The 18,409-nt window shown below is 39.9% G+C and overlaps 1 protein-coding gene and 1 pseudogene across 1 annotated transcript in view; one reads left to right on the forward strand and one right to left on the reverse strand.

Annotated features, from left to right (window-relative positions):
* Window positions 1-8,951: 8,951 nt before the first annotated feature.
* Window positions 8,952-11,784, reverse strand: LOC103440962 (uncharacterized; annotated as a pseudogene).
* A 621-nt stretch (window positions 11,785-12,405) lies between these two features.
* The window catches only part of LOC103440923 (CMP-sialic acid transporter 2-like), a 53,094-nt gene continuing 47,090 nt past the window's right edge, over window positions 12,406-18,409 (forward strand). The window contains exon 1 of the mRNA XM_070822490.1: window positions 12,406-12,550. Within this exon, the coding sequence (XP_070678591.1) occupies window positions 12,524-12,550 (27 nt within the window). The 5' untranslated portion in view covers window positions 12,406-12,523. The remainder of the gene's footprint in view (window positions 12,551-18,409) is intronic.

Here is an 18,409-nt window from a genome sequence, read left to right on the forward strand (position 1 = left end):
TGTGGCCCGAGCACAGTGATAAGTGAGCAAGGGTCGCTGTATCTCCATCGGCACCCGGATGCAGTGTTAAATGAGCAAGGGGGCCATAGAAACTTCTTTTCGAACGACTCCACTCAAAGTTGTTTGGGAGCATATGCTCCTATGAACTTTACCCGGGACACACAAAAGAAGTACTTTGATCCTATTAGACGGGGGAGGGTGAAGAAGCTAGGACAGAAGGGTAGAGTTCAAGAGAGCAAAATGCGTTTAGGAACGTGGAATATAGGAACCTTAACGGGAAAATCTATGGAAGTAGTGGAAGTTATGGTGAGGAGAAGGATAAATATTATGTGCCTACAAGAAACTAAGTGGGTTGGTAGTAAGGCAAAGGATCTAGAAAACTCAGGGTTTAAACTTTGGTATTCGGGCACAAATAGAACGAGAAACGGTGTTGGCATCATCGTGGACAAGACCTTGGTACAAGATGTTGTAGATGTCAAGAGGGTAGGAGATAGAATCATGGCAATCAAGATTGTAATAGGACAAGAACTTATCAATGTGATTAGTGCGTACGCACCTCAAGTAGGGTTGGATACGAGTTCGAAGGAGAAATTTTGGGAAGATCTTGGAGACTTGGTGCAAGGAATTGCTCAGACGGAGAAGTTATTTATAGGAGGAGATTTAAATGGACACGTGGGCAGGGAGACAGGCAACTATGGAGGTTTTCATGGTGGCCATGGTTTTGGGGAGAGAAACGAGGATGGGGAAGCTATCTTGGATTTTGCAATGGCATATGATCTCTTCTTAGCCAACACTTTCTTTAAGAAGAGAGAAGAACATGTGATCACCTACAAGAGTGGGTCGTCAAAAACACAAATAGATTTTCTTCTAATGAGGAAAGGGGATCGTATAACTTGTAAGGATTGCAAAGTTATACCAGGAGAGAGCGTGGCTAATCAACATCGCTTGTTGGTGATGGATGTACATATCAAAAGAGTAAGACAAAAGAACAAGACTTGGAAGTGCCCAAGGACTAGATGGTGGAATCTAAAAGAAGAAAAACAAGCCATTTTCAAAGAGAAGGTAATCACCCAATGTGTGTGGGATAGAGAGGGGGAAGCTAGCCAAATGTGGGATTCCATGGCTAGTTGTATCCGAAAAGTAGCAAAAGAGGTATTAGGAGAGTCCAAGGGCTTTGCCCCACACCAAAAGGAATCTTGGTGGTGGAATGAGGAGGTACAAACAAAGGTGAAGGCTAAGAAGGAATGTTGTAAAGCCTTATACAAGGAGAGGACCGATGAAAATGGTGAAAGGTATAGAAAAGCGAAGCAAGAGGCGAAGAAAGCTGTCAGAGAAGCTAAGTTAGCGGCTTACGACGATATGTATAAACGACTAGATACCAAAGAAGGAGAGTTGGATATCTATAAACTATCTAGAGCAAGGGAAAAGAAGACAAGGGACCTAAACCAAGTGAGGTGCATCAAGGATGAGGATGGAAAGGTTCTTGCTACAGAGAACGCGGTTAAAGACAGATGGAGAGGTTATTTTTATAATCTTTTCAATGAAGGACATGAAATGAGTGCTTCTTTAGGGGAGTTGAGTAACTCAGAAGAGTGTAGAAACTACTCTTTTTATCGTCGAATCCGGAAGGAAGAAGTGATTGTAGCTTTGAAGAAGATGAAGCATAAAAAAGCAATAGGCCCAGACGATATACCAATCGAAGTGTGGAAACTTTTGGGAGAGACAGGTATAACATGGCTCACTGACCTTTTCAATAGGATTTTGAAAACGAAGAAGATGCCAAATGAGTGGCGAACGAGCACTTTGGTGCCTATCTACAAGAATAAGGGCGACGTACAAAATTGCATGAACTATAGGGGTATTAAGCTAATGAGTCATACAATGAAGCTCTGGGAGAGAGTCATTGAGCATAGATTGAGGCAAGAGACACGGGTTTCGGACAACCAATTCGGGTTCATGCCAGGGCGCTCAACCATGGAGGCAATCTATCTCTTACGAAGGTTGATGGAAAGATATAGAGATGGGAAAAAGGATTTACACATGGTCTTTATAGATTTGGAAAAAGCGTATGATAGGGTCCCAAGAGACATTCTTTGGAGGATTTTAGAGAAGAAAGGAGTACGAGTAGCATATATCCAAGCTATAAAGGATATGTATGAAGGAGCAAAGACTGCTGTAAGAACTCATGAAGGACAAACCGAAAGCTTTCCCATAACTGTAGGACTACATCAAGGCTCATCCTTAAGTCCTTACCTTTTTGCGTTGGTAATGGATGAGTTAACAGGACATATTCAAGATGATATTCCTTGGTGTATGCTTTTCGCAGACGATATAGTGTTGATAGATGAAACTCAGGAAGGGGTAAATGCAAAGCTTAACCTTTGGAGAGAAGTGTTGGAATCTAAAGGTCTTCGCCTAAGCCGATCAAAGACAGAATATATGGAGTGTAAGTTCAGTGCAAATGGAGGCCAAAACGAGTTAGGGGTGAGGATTGGAGATCAAGAAATACCAAAGAGCGACCGTTTTCGTTACCTAGGATCTATCTTGCAAAAGAACGGAGAATTAGATGGAGATCTCAACCATAGAATACAAGCTGGATGGATGAAGTGGAAGAGTGCATCCGGCGTGTTGTGTGACCGTCGTATGCCACTGAAGCTCAAGGGAAAATTTTATAGGACGGCAATAAGGCCAGCGATGCTGTATGGCACAGAATGTTGGGCGGTGAAACATCAACACGTACACAAAATGGGTGTAGCGGAGATGAGGATGCTTCGTTGGATGTGTGGGCACACGAGAAAGGATAAGATTAGGAATGAGGATATCCGGGGTAAAGTAGGAGTAGCCGAAATTGAAGGAAAGATGAGAGAAAATCGGTTACGGTGGTTTGGACATGTGCAAAGAAGGCCTACTGACGCTCCGATTAGAAGATGCGACTATGGGACAGAGGTTCAGGGCCGAAGGGGTAGAGGAAGACCTAGGAAAACTTTGGAAGAGACTCTAAGAAAAGACTTAGAGTACTTGGATCTAACGAAGGACATGACACAGGATCGAGCACAATGGCGTTCTAAGATTCATATAGCCGATCCCACTCAGTGACTTGGACTTTCCAAGTCTCCAACCGAGAAGTTTTCCTCACTCGGGAAATTAAGGGAACACTACCCCAACCTACATGCTCCACTCAGAAAGCTTCAACATACAAGCTTCAACAAAAGAAAATTCAAAGAACTTAGCGAAGAAGGCTTTGGTGTATTTAACACAATACGTTGAAATGAAGGAAAGCTTATTTATTGATATCCCCGATAAGCTACAAATATGTACATATACATGAGTCAAAATAAACATACAAGAGGGAGCCTTCACAAAGGTTGCTTAGGAGAAGTCTCAGCAGTCGGTAGAGCCCCAGAAAGAGAAGGCACCGGAGGGGGATCATTTGGAGCCTCAGTACTGGACAGAACCCTAGAAGGAGGAGGCATCAGAGGTTGATCATTTGGAGCTTCATTACGCGGTACAGCCCCAGAAGACGAAGGCAATAAATGCCTTTGGAACAAACCCACAAATCTCTGATGATCAAGTAAAACCTGACCATCAGTTTCCTTCATCTGGTCAAGCTTCCTCTTCATGTTTGTAGCATAGTCATGTGCGAGCCGGTGCAACTGTTTATTCTCATGCTTGAGCCCTCTAATCTCCTGTTTGAGACTCATCACTTCAGCCGCCAATGATTCAACTTGGCGGGTTCGAGCAAATAGGCGTTGGGCCATATTAGACACAGAACCTGCACACTGAACACTGAGAGCCAGCGAATCCTTAACAGCTAACTCATCAGACCGTTTGGAAAGTAGTCTGTTATCTTTGGGAGTGAGAAGGTTCCTGGCCACCACAGCAGCGGTCATATCATTCTTCATCACGGAATCTCCAACGGTAAGAGGACCAGTAGGGGAGACGAAGGATGGGCGCCATATGTTGTCTGGAGAAGGTGGGGCTGCCTCTTCAACAAGGTTCAAGTCAAAACGACGGTCGGAGGGGCCAGACATTTTCAAAGGTGTTGAAGAGAGAAGAGGTCGGACAAATCAAGATCTTAGAAGTGCAAGAATGAAGCTTCTACTGGTAGAGATTCAAGTGTGCTTTGGAACTTAATGCCAGCCCCTATAAAAATCTGCACTCGACGGAGCTTCAGAAATCGAAGAGGCGCCTGCTCAGAAATCGAAGAGGCGTTTGCTTTCTCAAAAGCTGGGCTGCTTAGAGATCACGAGGGTTGATCTCAGAAATCGAAGAGGCGTTTGCTTTCTCAAAAGTTGGGCTGCTCAAAGACCACGAAGGCCGATCTCAGAAATCGAAGAGGCGCTCGCTTTCTCAAAAGCTGGGCTCCCCAGAGACCACGAGGGCCGATCTCAGAAATCGAAGAGGCACCTACTTTTCCAGCCTTGTCAGCACCTGTCACACGCACACTCAGCTTTGCGGAAATTATGGGCATTCTGTCAAAGACTTCTGGGGAGGTAGAAAACACATGAATCTTACTGGTCAATCACCCACTTCCCACACGCAACAATAGCTCATGGGTACCACAGATAACTTTGCCAAAGTTCTCTGCCAAAGTTGAGCACGTGAAGCTTGCAGCTCCCACTACATCGCTCTGACCAAGAAGGGTAAAAGAATAGCAAAGAAACAGCACTAACAAAGTTTAGACCCATAAATTTTGAAGGTCTAGCTACCATATTATTACCCACAAGGGTAAAGGAACAGTACCACTGCTGGATAATTGGAAAGTCCCTGAGTGTCAACCTCTGTGCTTCGTGGCAAGGTAGACTAGCAAACATGCCCAACCTTTACTCACATTCGAGAAAACACTCCCAATAAGATTGCTTGCTCCAAAATCGAAGAGGCACCGTCCTCCGAATCTCGAGAGCCAGACTCCCAACATGACTACTTTCTTAAAAATCGAAGAGAGGGTAAAGGAACAGTACCATTGCTGGATAATTGGAAAGTCCCTGTGTGTCAACCTCTGTGCTTCGTGGCAAGGTAGACTAGCAAACATGCCCAACCTTTACTCACATTCGAGAAAACACTCCCAACAAGATTGCTTGCTCCAAAATCGAAGAGGCACCGCCCTCCGAATCTCGAGAGCTAGACTCCTAACATGATTACTTTCTCAAAAATCGAAGAGAGACTGCTCCCCGAATCTCGAGAGCCAGACCCCCAGCATGATTGCTTTCTCAAAAACCGATGAGGCATCGTTCTCCGAATCAATCGAAGAGGCGCTCGCTTTCTCAAAAGCTGGGCTGCTCAGAGACCACGAGGGCCGATCCCAGAAACCGAAGAGGCACCTACTTTTCTAGCCTTGTCAGCACCTGTCACACGCACACTCAGCTTTGCAGAAATTATGGGCATTCTGTCGAAGACTTCTGGGGAAGTAGAAAGCACATGAATCTTACTGTTCAATCACCCACTTCCCACACGCAACAATAGCTCATGGGTACCACAGATAACTTTGCCAAAGTTCTCTGCCAAAGTTGAGCACGTGAAGCTTGCAGCTCCCATTACATCGCTCTGACCAAGAAAGGTAAAAGAATAGCAAAGAAACAGCACTAACAAAGTTTAGACACATAAATTTTGAAGGTCTAGCTACCATATTATTACCCACAAGGGTAAAGGAACAGTACCACTGCTGGATAATTGGAAAGTCCCTGTGTGTCAACCTCTGTGCTTCGTGGCAAGGTAGACTAGCAAACATGCCCAACCTTTACTCACATTCGAGAAAACACTCCCAACAAGATTGCTTGCTCCAAAATCGAAGAGGCACCGTCCTCCGAATCTCGAGAGCCAGACTCCCAACATGACTACTTTCTTAAAAATCGAAGAGAGGGTAAAGGAACAGTACCATTGCTGGATAATTGGAAAGTCCCTGTGTGTCAACCTTTGTGCTTCGTGGCAAGGTAGACTAGCAAACATGCCCAACCTTTACTCACATTCGAGACAACACTCCCAACAAGATTGCTTGCTCCAAAATCGAAGAGGCACCGCCCTCCGAATCTCGAGAGCCAGACTCCCAACATGATTACTTCCTCAAAAATCGAAGAGACACTGCTCTCCGAATCTCGAGAGTCAGACCCTCAGCATGATTGCTTTCTCAAAAATCGAAGAGGCATCGTTCTCCGAATCTCGAGAGCCAGATACCACAGACCACTTTTTCAAAGTGCTCTGACAGAGTTAAAACATGTGAAACTGGCAGCTCCCACTACCGTGCTATGACCAAGCAGGGTAAAGGAATAGCATTACTACTTGTTGTTAGGGAGGCTCCTATATATGCCGACCTCCATCCCCAATGGACAGGCAGACCTGCAAAAATGCTCAACCCTTCATCATATCTGAGAGGGCACTCCCAACGAAGCCTTTCGAAATATTCAGCTTTCTTTCCCCCCGATAATACCTCTGCAAACAAGCTATACTAGAGCAAGAATATCTCATATCATCAGGGTTAAAAGCAAGAGTATCCCATATCATGCTTTTTCCCTGTCTTTTCTTTTGGCCTTGTTTTTACCTGCAAGACAAGGAGAAAGAGAGCAATCAGTCAGCACTTGGAATCAAGCTCCCAGCCAGGAACTGACAGCCTGGAACCCTTACCTGATTACTTACCTGGCATTGCTCTCGAGTACTCATCTTCAACATCTTATGTTTCCAGGGAAGATTCCGCATCTGCTTGAGGAACAGATAGGGCAAGTGCGAAGGATACAAGGAAGCATGTGGAGACAAGCGTAACAGCACACGTGCCGATACATCCATTACTCTGTCAAAAGCAAAAGTATCCCATATCAGCAGGGTAGAACGTACTCTAGATTTGATGGACTTGTTTTGACCCTCAAATTCTTCAGTCGGCCTTATACTCTGGAGGAAACCAGAAAACCCTCCAGCTCAGTTCAAGAATAAGCCTGTGGAAAGTTACTTCTTCAAAAGCAAAAGTATCTCATATCATCTCTTCTCAGTTTTCTTCTCTTTATCCTTCATGCTGCTGCAAGATGGGGAGAAGGTGAACAATCAGTCGGAGCTCTGATTGCTTACCTTGTCTGTCACCTCTTTCAGCAGACTCCCTAGCTCGGCGACTTGGGGGACTCCTACTACATGGTTTGTATCGCGCTTGACCAAGCCTGAAACTACAAGTAAGGTTCAAGTGAAATTGATACATTACCTTGTGCATCTCCACCAGTTAAAGATACCACCCCTGGATGGAGGAAGAGTACTTCCAGAGAAGATGCCACATCTACCTATGAGACAGATAAGGCAAGTCAAGACGACACCACACTCCGATACTTAGAAGTTTCGTGATTACGAGATCATTCTTCCACAATATTTCCTAATGTCATTTGTACTAAATCATTCACTTGTACTCACTAAAGGAGAGCTTGAACCTATGTACTTGTGTAAACCCTTCACAATTAATGAGAACTCTTCTATTCCGTGGACGTAGCCAATCTGGGTGAACCACGTACATCTTGTGTTTGCTTTCCTATCTCTATCCATTTATATACTTATCCACACTAATGACCGGAGCAATCTAGCGAAGATCACAAAAAGCGACCGTTTTCGCTACCTAGGATCTATCTTGCAAGAGAACGGAGAATTAGATGGAGATTTCAACCATAAAATACGAGCTGGATGGAAAGAGTGCATCCGGCGTGTTGTGTGACCGTCGTAGGCCACTGAAGCTCAAGGGAAAATTTTATAGGACGGCAATAAGGCCAGCGATGTTGTATGGCACAGAATGTTGGGTGGTGAAACATCAACACGTACACAAAATGGGTGTAGCGGAGATGAGGAGGCTTCGTGGGATGTGTGGGCACACGAGAAAGGATAAGATTGGGAATGAGGATATCCGAGGTAAAGTAGGAGTAGCCGAAATTGTAGGAAAGATGAGAGAAAATCGGCTCCGGTGATTTGGACATGTGCAAAGAAGGCCGACTGACGCTCCGGTTCGAAGATTGTGACTACGGGACAGAGGTTCAGGGCCGAAGGGGTAGAGGAAGACCTAGGAAAACTTTGGAAGAGACTCTAAGAAAAGACTTAGAGTACTTGGATCTAACGGAGGACATGACACAAAATCGAGCGCAATGGCGTTCTAGGATTCATATAGCCGACCCCACTTAGTGGGAAAAGGCTTTGTTGTTGTTGTTGTTGTTGTTGATGCCTTTTGTATTGCTGTATGATGATCAAACAATATTTGGACAGTGGGAAGTGTTATTTCAAGATTCTAACGTATTTTTGTGTGTGGGTGAAGAAGGTAAATAACTCCAGGCTCCCAGCACGAGTACAATTTACAACATTGAAAAGGGGCTGCAAAAGAAAGAAAAATAAAAAAACAGTAAAAAAGTGGAAATTTAATTTCATCTCCAGTAACATAATTTCTGTGTCCTCAACGATATATCGAGTCTATCTGGTAATTTCCACCCCACATAAAGAAAAAATTTCATGACACAAATTTATTGCCAGCGTAGTGTCCTGTACTGCAACGTTTATCTGGATGATGATCTTGAATTCTTGATGCAATGAATCTATTCTCTAAGATGATTTTAGAGAATATTAATACTGATACGGTGCAATTTGTCTCAAGATTTTAAAAATTTACAGTGACAAGTGGACAGACCCAGATTGGATTCCTTTGAATCTGTCTCTGGAATTTGTCTGTCCCTCCAATTAACAAATTATACTAACAGTTTTTATATGGTTTTCTAAAAAATAGATCCGAGTTATTTAACCGTCATGTCTTTGTTAAAAAATCAAAATTTAAAATTTAATTATTAAAATTCAGGAACATCTTTATGCCTTTGTTAAAAAACAAAAAATAAAATGAATTTTAATTATTAAAAATTCAAGAATATCCTATACTCCGTAGTACCATAAACGCCCAAATATAAGGAACCTTGTATGTTTTGCTTACTTCATATCTAATCAAAGCTACCATCTTGTCTGTAAATAAGCTTGGAAATCATTTGTACAAAGATTTCAAAGCATGTTTTATAATATGAATTTGAAAAAAAATGACAAAACTTTTCTACATTCATGTGGATGCCTTATTGCTATACATCAAATCAAACATATCCCCCCAAAAAAAAATACAGGAAGAGAAAAATTTTAGATACATTTCATGAGTCCTACATCTGTGTTTGCATATTGCGAATTTGAGTTAATCCAAAATGTCTATGTGCCCTTGAAAACTGCAGTTTCATTCGCTACCGAGATTTCCTGTAAAAGAAGATGATGAATGATGTCAAAATAAGCATGTCTACACTGTACGCGAGACACTGAATGATCAGAATTGCAGATTGATTTACGTGACTAAACTAAAAACAAAAAGGATATGCAGACAAAAACTTATTCGGAGCAAAATAATTCAACTGACACGGATGAATTTCACCGGGGAAGCTATGAATATGGGAGCACTATCCAAAGATGAATAGATGAACCATCTCTCAGAACCTATTTACGATGATCAAGCCAAATATGTTGGGACAGAATCCTTAGCTGGTTTGTTCTTGTCATTGGATGCTGACATGCTGCACCAAACATTGAAAACCAAAAATAAACGAGCCTATACGTTGCTGTGCTTGAGAAGGTGCATCTTGATGTGATGGCACGTCCATGATCTAACAACCATCCTACCTTGCTGCAAGTATCACCATCTTTACTTTCTTTTATGGAACACCACAGCCGCTTGGGAAGCAATACGAGACCACTTTCATCTCTCATGGAGCTCTGCTCACTGTTGACTAAAAGTTCTTGAAGAACATTCTGTTCATCAAGTTCACATTATATACTTATTAGACGAGGGAGTTACAAGAAATCCGACAAATAAATGACTATCTACCAAATCGATGGATAGGAGGCCATAACTTCAGAAAATATCAAAGAAAAGATATTAAAGAGTGACATAAAATGATCAATGAAGATTCAATGAAAGAAATATGTTGATGTTTTGTGATGCCCACAGTGACAAAAACAACAAATGAAGTGAACGTACAGAGTGAGCAAAGTGCCTAACTTTTAACCAAACAAAAGAATGTTTTGAACCGCTTCAGCAGACTTAAAGATTTTCAAGGATTTTTGCTTAGGTTAAGCATGTCATAGAAATATACACACATAACCAAAAGGAGGAGGATCAACTCACATTTTGAGTACCACGGAAACTGGCAACAGCACCGAGACCCCGCCAAGTTCCAACAACTTCTGAAGCTTCCAGTGCAGCCGTACAAGCAAAAGCAGAATCACGGATAGCACATCCACCTAATTGATCCCCATTTCTGAATGGCCCATACCAATTCTCACAGTAAACTCTAATATTCTGCAGCATCATCTTCTCATTCTCTATGCGGATGACCTGAATTATTCTCACCCGAGACTCTTTATCTTGAGGATTGATCAAGCAATACTCCAACTCCTGTAACTTATACGTACCCTTATCCTGAATTGGCAAGACAGACACATAACATCCGCTACACTGATATGCAAAGGCAAAAACTTTGTTACTCAGACCACCAACATTCTTCTCAATGACTCTATATCGAGTAGCAGCATCAGCTTCACATCCAACGGTAGGAAGTAGCTCTATATTCTAGTATACAAGAATGTGCTCATCTGGGTTAGCAAGAGTCGAGCATTGAGTCTGCCAATCGAAAACCTTAACCTCCCACTCCCTGTAAGCTTCAGGCACTACATTCTCTGGAAGTTCTATAGGATACCCTTCCCTTGTGAAGTCCGCTCCATGGCCATCCCATTCCCCGGACACATTTCTGGCAAATTCGGACCACGCTTGAACACATAAAAGAGATAGATAAAAGAGAAATTGAATTACAGTGCACCATAAATATATCAACTTTTAGATTCTAGACGTCAGATAGTTAACATAACAAATGGAAATTTGACCATCATATCTCTTATCCAGTGCCTTCTCTACTATGAATGAAACCGGGTATTAAATACCTGACCGTTTTAGATTACCCGATTGCAATTTCTTTGGAAATTAATCATAAAAATCATACATTTTATCACTCAATTTCCCATTTATCCTCTTCCTATCATCTGCTACGCAACCCTAATCCAAAAAATGCAACCCTTATCCAGTTCTCTTTCTTCTATCAAACTGGGTACTTAATAACTGGCCATTTTACATTGCCAGCCTGAAAATTCTTTACAAAGTAATAACTAAAATTTTACATTTCCATTACACCATTTCCCACTTATGCAGTTGCTCTAAATATCAATGCAAAGATGCAGACTTTTTTTATGCTACAATAACAATCAGATGATTTTAACAGAACCTAAAAAAAATCCAGAACTAAACAAGCAGATTTTTGGCAAAAGCGCTTAAAATACACTCACCAGGAGCAAAAGTAGAAGTGGGATTGAAGCCATTGCTGTGGTCCTCCTCCTGGAGCTGCAGCTTAACATCTGAGACGGCGATGTTGGAGGAGGAAGAGGCGGCACTCTGGACAATCTGACCGCTCTGGCGGAGGTTGTGAGGCTGTTGGAATTGGGGGCTGGAGGGCATTTTGGGAGAGGGCAGAGAAGTGCTTAGGCTTAAAGCTGTGGTGTGGGGGATTATGCTGTTTAGAGCCAATGCCATGTGAGAAGTTTTTATCCGACTGTTTTTAAGAGAATCTCTTAGCATTTCTTCTTAAAAAAATATATAGAAAGATTATGAGGGATATAATTTTCTTTCTTGAGAGTTCATCTTTTCGCTTGGACGCAATATTCACGTGGGCATTCATCCATTTTATCATTCATCGTTTGGTATATGGAGAATTAGATCAGAATGGATAAGACACAATTTTCAAGGTATGTTCAACAAAGAAATGAAAAAATTAGACCAACTTAGATGTAGGAGATGAATTGATCAAAAAGAAAACTTATAAATTCTAATCATCCTCCCAAAATTATAGGATGAGAAGGGAAAAGTTTCTTTTCCGATCCTCTTCTAATCCACTCTGAATGAAAAATTATTATATTCTAACTTCAATATACCATGAATTTAGAGGGTTATCTAATCTAATTCAATCCAATGCAATCAGATCCTTATACCAAACAAAGCCTTAGTAAGTTGTCATATTCCAGTCAATCCTAAACATTTTGATGTTTGAATGCGTATAGAAGCCTTCCTTAGATAAAGATAGGCGATTTGCATACACAAATTTTACCTGTTGCACATTCTTATTTATTTATGAATTTTAATTAATCAACGAGAATAACATAAATAAACAAAGGCGTGTGAAGTTTTCTTATTGGTCTTAGGTCATTCATTTGCCCGATCAGAATATGGATTTTAGCATGGCCGAGTAATAGCAGGCCAGAAGAAAACAAGGCCCATTAGCGAGTTCAGACCAAAAAGGAAAGAACATGCGACGACGACGTCGTCCCGGACGGTTTTCTTCTTGCTTGTGGCTCACTCTGTGGCAACAAATTCTCAGAGCCCAGTGTCCTCCAATGGCTCTAGGGATCTGAAAGCACCAAATTTACAAAGAAAACCAAACAGAGCGTAACAATGGAGTACAGGAAGCTCAAAGATCAGGTATATCCCGTATAAATTACCAGATTTCTTTCTGCAAACCTCAAATTTTCAACCTTTTTTCAGTACCCATTTGATCTAATTGCAGGATCAAGACGAATCATCAGCCCCCGGAGACCTCGAAAGCTTGCCCAACTTTTGCTATTTTGTTCCAATTGATTGAAATTTGGTATTTTTTTAATTTAATTTAACTTGATGAATGGTTTTGGGTTGATTGGAATAGGTCGGCTGTTACTATAGCTTTGACCGTTTTGACCAGTTCACAAGCAATATTGATTGTGTGGTCGAAGAGGGCCGGCAAGTATGAGTATAGTGTCACCCCTGCAAATTTCGCGTGACTTGAAATGCGTTGTGTGTTGGGAATTAGGTGGAGGCTTTGAAGTGTGCAATATCGCTTGCTGCTTTGGCGCGAATCTGGAGGAATGAAGGTGTTATTGAAGATAACAGGTTTTGCATTGCAACTTTTTATGGGTTTGAAAGTTGTTCATTGTTGTTGAATTATAGTAATGTTATGGGAGAACTCGATTCTGTTCGCGTTGTATAATGTTTTGGGTTTGAGGATTGACTATATGCTAAGCGACGTGAAGAGACTTAAACCCCAAGTTACATGATTATATTCTGCCTTTGAATTAGGTTGAGTGCAAAACTGGATGAAGTTATTGTATATCAGATTCCGGCATTTCTTTACCTAGTCAAGAATTTGCTTCAGGTTGGTTGCTGTTGTATGTTTTCTGTTTGCGTCAGTAAATTGCGTCCTTTTACTTTCTGATGTGTAATTACATCTAATGCTCATTTGTATGTGGCAGTATTATATATTTGCGTATGTGGATGCTCCGGGTTATCAAATACTGAAGAACTTCAACATTATCAGTACTGGAATTTTGTACAGAATCATACTCAAGAGAAAGTAAGTAAATACGACTACGCTAAGCTGCCTATTTGTGTGCTGCTGTATACTGTTGGCTGAAGATACAGTTCTTATGAACTTTTGTTTCTACCTGTATTTACTGCAGGTTAAGTGAGATCCAATGGGCCGCTTTCATTATACTATGTGCAGGGTGAACTACTGCACAACTGAACCCAAAGTAAGTGTGATCACTACCATATTTTTCTATTCAGTATCTGATTGAATTTATGCTGAGTTTTTCTCCGGGGATTCCCATAACTCCTTTGCTGTCTTGCACAGAGAATAAATGTCGTCAAGATTGTCATCCAAACTATTCAGCATATAATTCTTGCAACAAAACTCAGAATGATTCCAAACTTCAATTGCCATGACAGTCTCTTTCGTCATCGGATTCTCATTAGACTTCGGAGCTTCTTCATTGACAACATGAGCGAGATTCATAGTTGTCAGGAAAAACAACATCTTCTCTTGTCATCTCTTGAAATCCAGCCCTTTGAACTTCTCAGGCTTTTCAAAGTATTTTGGCACAGCGCCATTCACATTCACATATTGTTGATCCATGAATTTCTGTTTCAAGATTATTGGAGATATGTCAACAATCTGTGATAAATTGAAATTCCGTCCCTACTCAATGCTTGTAGTTCTACGGACGTCTGTTTCACCAGGATTCAACGATCAAGTTAGAACTCTAGCACCGAAAAACTTGACTTCTGACGAATTTCTGTGTGGTTTTCTTATAAAGGATATTTAAGATTGTAGAAGAAGAATGTTGATTTTCTATATCCTAAATTCTATGCAAAATGATGTATATATTGTTGTATTATGCATGTTCGCAACAGATATGAATATGGGATGCGTCTTTTGGGTGGGGAGGCGTTCTTCCATCGCTTCAGACTTCATCTGAAAAGATGAGTCTATTAAGTTTAAAAATATATTCATTAGCACACCCTAAAGCCCAACCTCAAAGTTGAGCCCAAATTTATTTTCCAAGGTCCATCATTCCAATCACTTTCTATAAGGAATAAAGTCTTATAAAGTGATGAAACCTTTTGGGAATGGTCAATGTGGGACAATGAAATTTCTACTCAAAATTTCCAACACACTGTGTGATTTTATTTTGTCCTTGGCTTGGCATGATGCATAGATTATGTTTGAACCATTAAGCGGCTTGCTTAACACGTTGTTATTATGTTTTTGGCTTGCCGTGAAGCACCGGCAAAGCTACAAAGATGTGGAGGTGTGGATACACCTCCTGTCGTCGGAAATCAAGCCTATGAGCGATTAGCCACACTTTTGGTCTGTCGGAAAACCTACAACAAGCACCCCTAACTCTTTGTGCTACGCGTTGTTATTACGTTTTTTACTTGACATTTGCAGCATCACAAACTTGTATTTGTAGCTTTTCTAGCAAATTATTTTAGTCGTTGTCTGAATTGAAAAATGGTGGTTAATAATAGTGATAGTTGTTATTGGTAGGTGAGGAGTATTCTTGTACTTGGTGATTTGCTTGGATAGGATAGGATGACCCGATCTATTTGGTTGGCTTGATTTTTCCGCTTGAATGGTTTGCATGGTATTTAACCAAGATCAATTTGACAATTTCTGTAATATTTGTTTAAATTTTTTTGGGGTACTATTTAATTCTTTTCTTTTTCTTTTTACTCTAATTTATTTATATAATAAATTTACTTAAAATTGTCTAGCCCTTCCATGTTGAAGCAAGTGAAATTGAAGATGATTCAAACTTTTAATCCAACAATCTTAAGCATCATTATCCAATAGAATTAGGAAACTTGTCTTTGAGATTTCGGAGACCTTGTGCGAATTTATAAAATAGGCCCTTCTTAAGACAATCTTTAAAAAAAAATTGAACTTCGTGGTTCTTTTTCTTTAACAAAAAACCTATCAATACCTCGTTTTTTAGATGAGTCAGTTGTTCAACTTTTTTTTCTTTGACGTTTCAAGTAGCCACATGAATATTTTTTTGTAAGTGTCATCTTTTATATCTCAAACGATATCACAATTAAATTATACTAAGTCTAAACAATAAAACCTAATTGTTCTCAATGCATGTGTGTCTAGTGGTTTTTGTTCACTGCTTTGCCCTAAAAAGTGCAAAAGGAAAAAAAATCATTATCAATAAAAAATACCTAAATCTTCTAATTCCAACTTAATATACTTGAATTAGTAAATATCTTACTTTAATTGAAGTCTACACCACACCACTTTAATTGTCACATTCCGGTACGGGTCCACCATATCCCAGGCTGGTTCCATCACCGTAGCACGATATTGTCCGCTTTGGGTTTACCATTCCCTCACAGTTTTATTTTTGGGAACTCACGAGCAACTTCCTGGTGGGTCACCCATCCTGGGAGTGCTCTAGCCTCTTTCTCGCTTAACTTCGGAGTTCCTCCGGAACCCGAAGCCAGTGAGCTCTCAAAAGGTCTCGTGCTAGGTAGGGATGTGAATATACATTTAAGGATCACTCCCCTGGACGATGTGGGATGTTACAATCCACCCCCTTAGGGGCCCGACGTCCTCGTCGGCACACTTCCGGCCAAGGATTGGCTCTGATACCATTTGTCACATCCCCGCTCGGGTCCACCATATCCCAGGCCGGTTCCACTACCGTAGCACGATATTGTTCGCTTTGGGCTTACCATTCCCTCACGATTTTATTTTTGAGAACTCACGAGCAACTTCTCGGTGGGTCACCCACCCTGGGAGTGCTCTGGCCTCATTCTCGCTTAACTTCGGAGTTCCTACGGAACCCGAAGCCAGTGAACTTCCAAAAGGCCTCGTGCTAGGTAGGGATGTGAATATACATTTAAGGATCACTCCCTGGGTAATGTGAGATGTTACATCAATAGTCTTTGTGATTTGGAAAATTTTCCTCAATGACATGAAATTCTGAATTTAGGGTTTAATGGTTTGTGTAAAAAAAAGTAATGAGGAGGGAGATACAGAAGAAGCAGGAGAGGGGGCGTCTGGGGTGAGAGAGAGAAGCGGACCGTGACTCTTGGAGTGAGAATTGAGAAACATTAGGAGAAATATCATTATTTTATAATTTTTATAAAATTTCTTAGGATTTGGTGGTTTATGTAGCCATTCACATAGCTTGTGGCCCCACTAGAATTTTTATATCTTTTCTTTGGTTCTGAATAGTTTTTTTATTTATATAAATAATATAATATTATTTAACCCGATTAGATAGAAAACTATTTTGGGGGCCCCAAAAATTTTGGAACCCTGTGCCATGGAACCAGTAGCTCCCCCTCAACGACAGCTCTGAAAGACAATATCAAAATAATCATTATGCAAATGATGTATATTTTTTTCTTTTTATAATTTGATAAGTAAAGAATGGATAATAAGAAGTATATGTGAGTGATGAGGAAGAGAAATGGAATTTTAACGAAAAGTTTGCGGTACTGTACATTTTAAGGAAAAATCATATTTTTACAATAAAAAGTTAAACATGGTACTATTTACTTTACCTTTTATTTTGTCCTTATCGTTAAAATTCAAAGTTTTCAAACCATTTTCATTAATTTTTCTGAAGAGAAATTTGAAAACAACCCAGAAGAAGAAGAAGATGTTCGAGAGATCTCGGACGAAGATGTGCGAGAGTCAGAGAGACTTCTCGGTGATGTGAAAGAGGCGTTGGAAAACAACTCACTTTACTGTATTTGTTTCCCACTATGCCTTATCATTAATCATTAAATAATAGAATTGATTTTTTTAATCTTTTCTCTACTATTACATATGGAGACTTCTCGGGTGATGTGAGAGAAGGGTTGGAGATGGGGGTCAGACATGATTTTATCTCTTCCCATTTAAAAAAATCTTAAAAATCTTCCAATATTATATCTCTTATTTTTAAAATATCTTAAATTACTGTTTTATCTCTATTATTCTATTTTAAAAGCCTAAAACAGAGAGAAGAATTTCGTCATCTTTTGAAAACTTCACATTTTTTCACTTTCTGACTTATATGTATGTATGTATATTATATATATATATATAACTAATATCACTATTCTTTTATTAGCTTATTCATGAATTTCATACAAGTATAATTTTTTATGTGTAAATATGCATTTATTTACAAGATATATAAAAAATTTACCTAAATCCGTCACCGCCCGACTAGCGCCTAATGTTTTTTAGAACCTTGGTTTTCACCCATACACACATATGTATGCTTTGAATTCTTCTGATATTTGTATAATAATTAATTAAACTTGTGGTTATGTGGTTTTGGCTTAGTGAGATATATAAGCAGTGATCAAGGAGCTATATGGAGTGATGAAGAAGCTACATGCGTTGTATGTACAAAAGAAGATGTTTTTATCTGCACGTCTTCGAAACAATTCAAGTTTGCATTTCAGAGTTTGAGGACTAGTGTTAGTATGTTCAAACACATATCTTAGGTTTGTAATGAATGTATTAGTTTTACCACATTGATCTTATATATATTTGTTTTATTAATGATAATACAAAATATTATTTGAACAATACTAAGTGGAATTTTTACTAGAAAGCATTTATTTTTTTACCACAATTCCCATTGGAAATGCCTTTGTTTTGTTTTTTTTTTTTTTTTTTTGATAAGGTGTTTTAACGATAACCCTATTGTATAGAAAATAATATTTGCAACAGACTAGAGTAGTATTTTAGGGTCGAAAATTGTTATTGCGACGATTGTGCACTCTAACAAATATAGATTATTTTGTTCGAAAAAAAATTTCTGACACAATTGTTTGGTTGGAACATCATCGCAAAAAACATATATCTTCTTTTGAAAAGTAATTTGACTACTATATAAGTATTTGCAACAATAAAATAACTTTGCTATTTTGAAAATTCATTTTTGGCGTTTGAGTTGAGTTTACATGAATAAATAAATGGGTGTAGAGATAAAAATAGTGTTTTGTAGTTCATGGGTTTTG

This window comes from Malus domestica, chromosome 05 (assembly GCF_042453785.1).
Source record: "Malus domestica chromosome 05, GDT2T_hap1".
In the NCBI taxonomy this organism is placed as follows: Eukaryota; Viridiplantae; Streptophyta; class Magnoliopsida; order Rosales; family Rosaceae; genus Malus; species Malus domestica.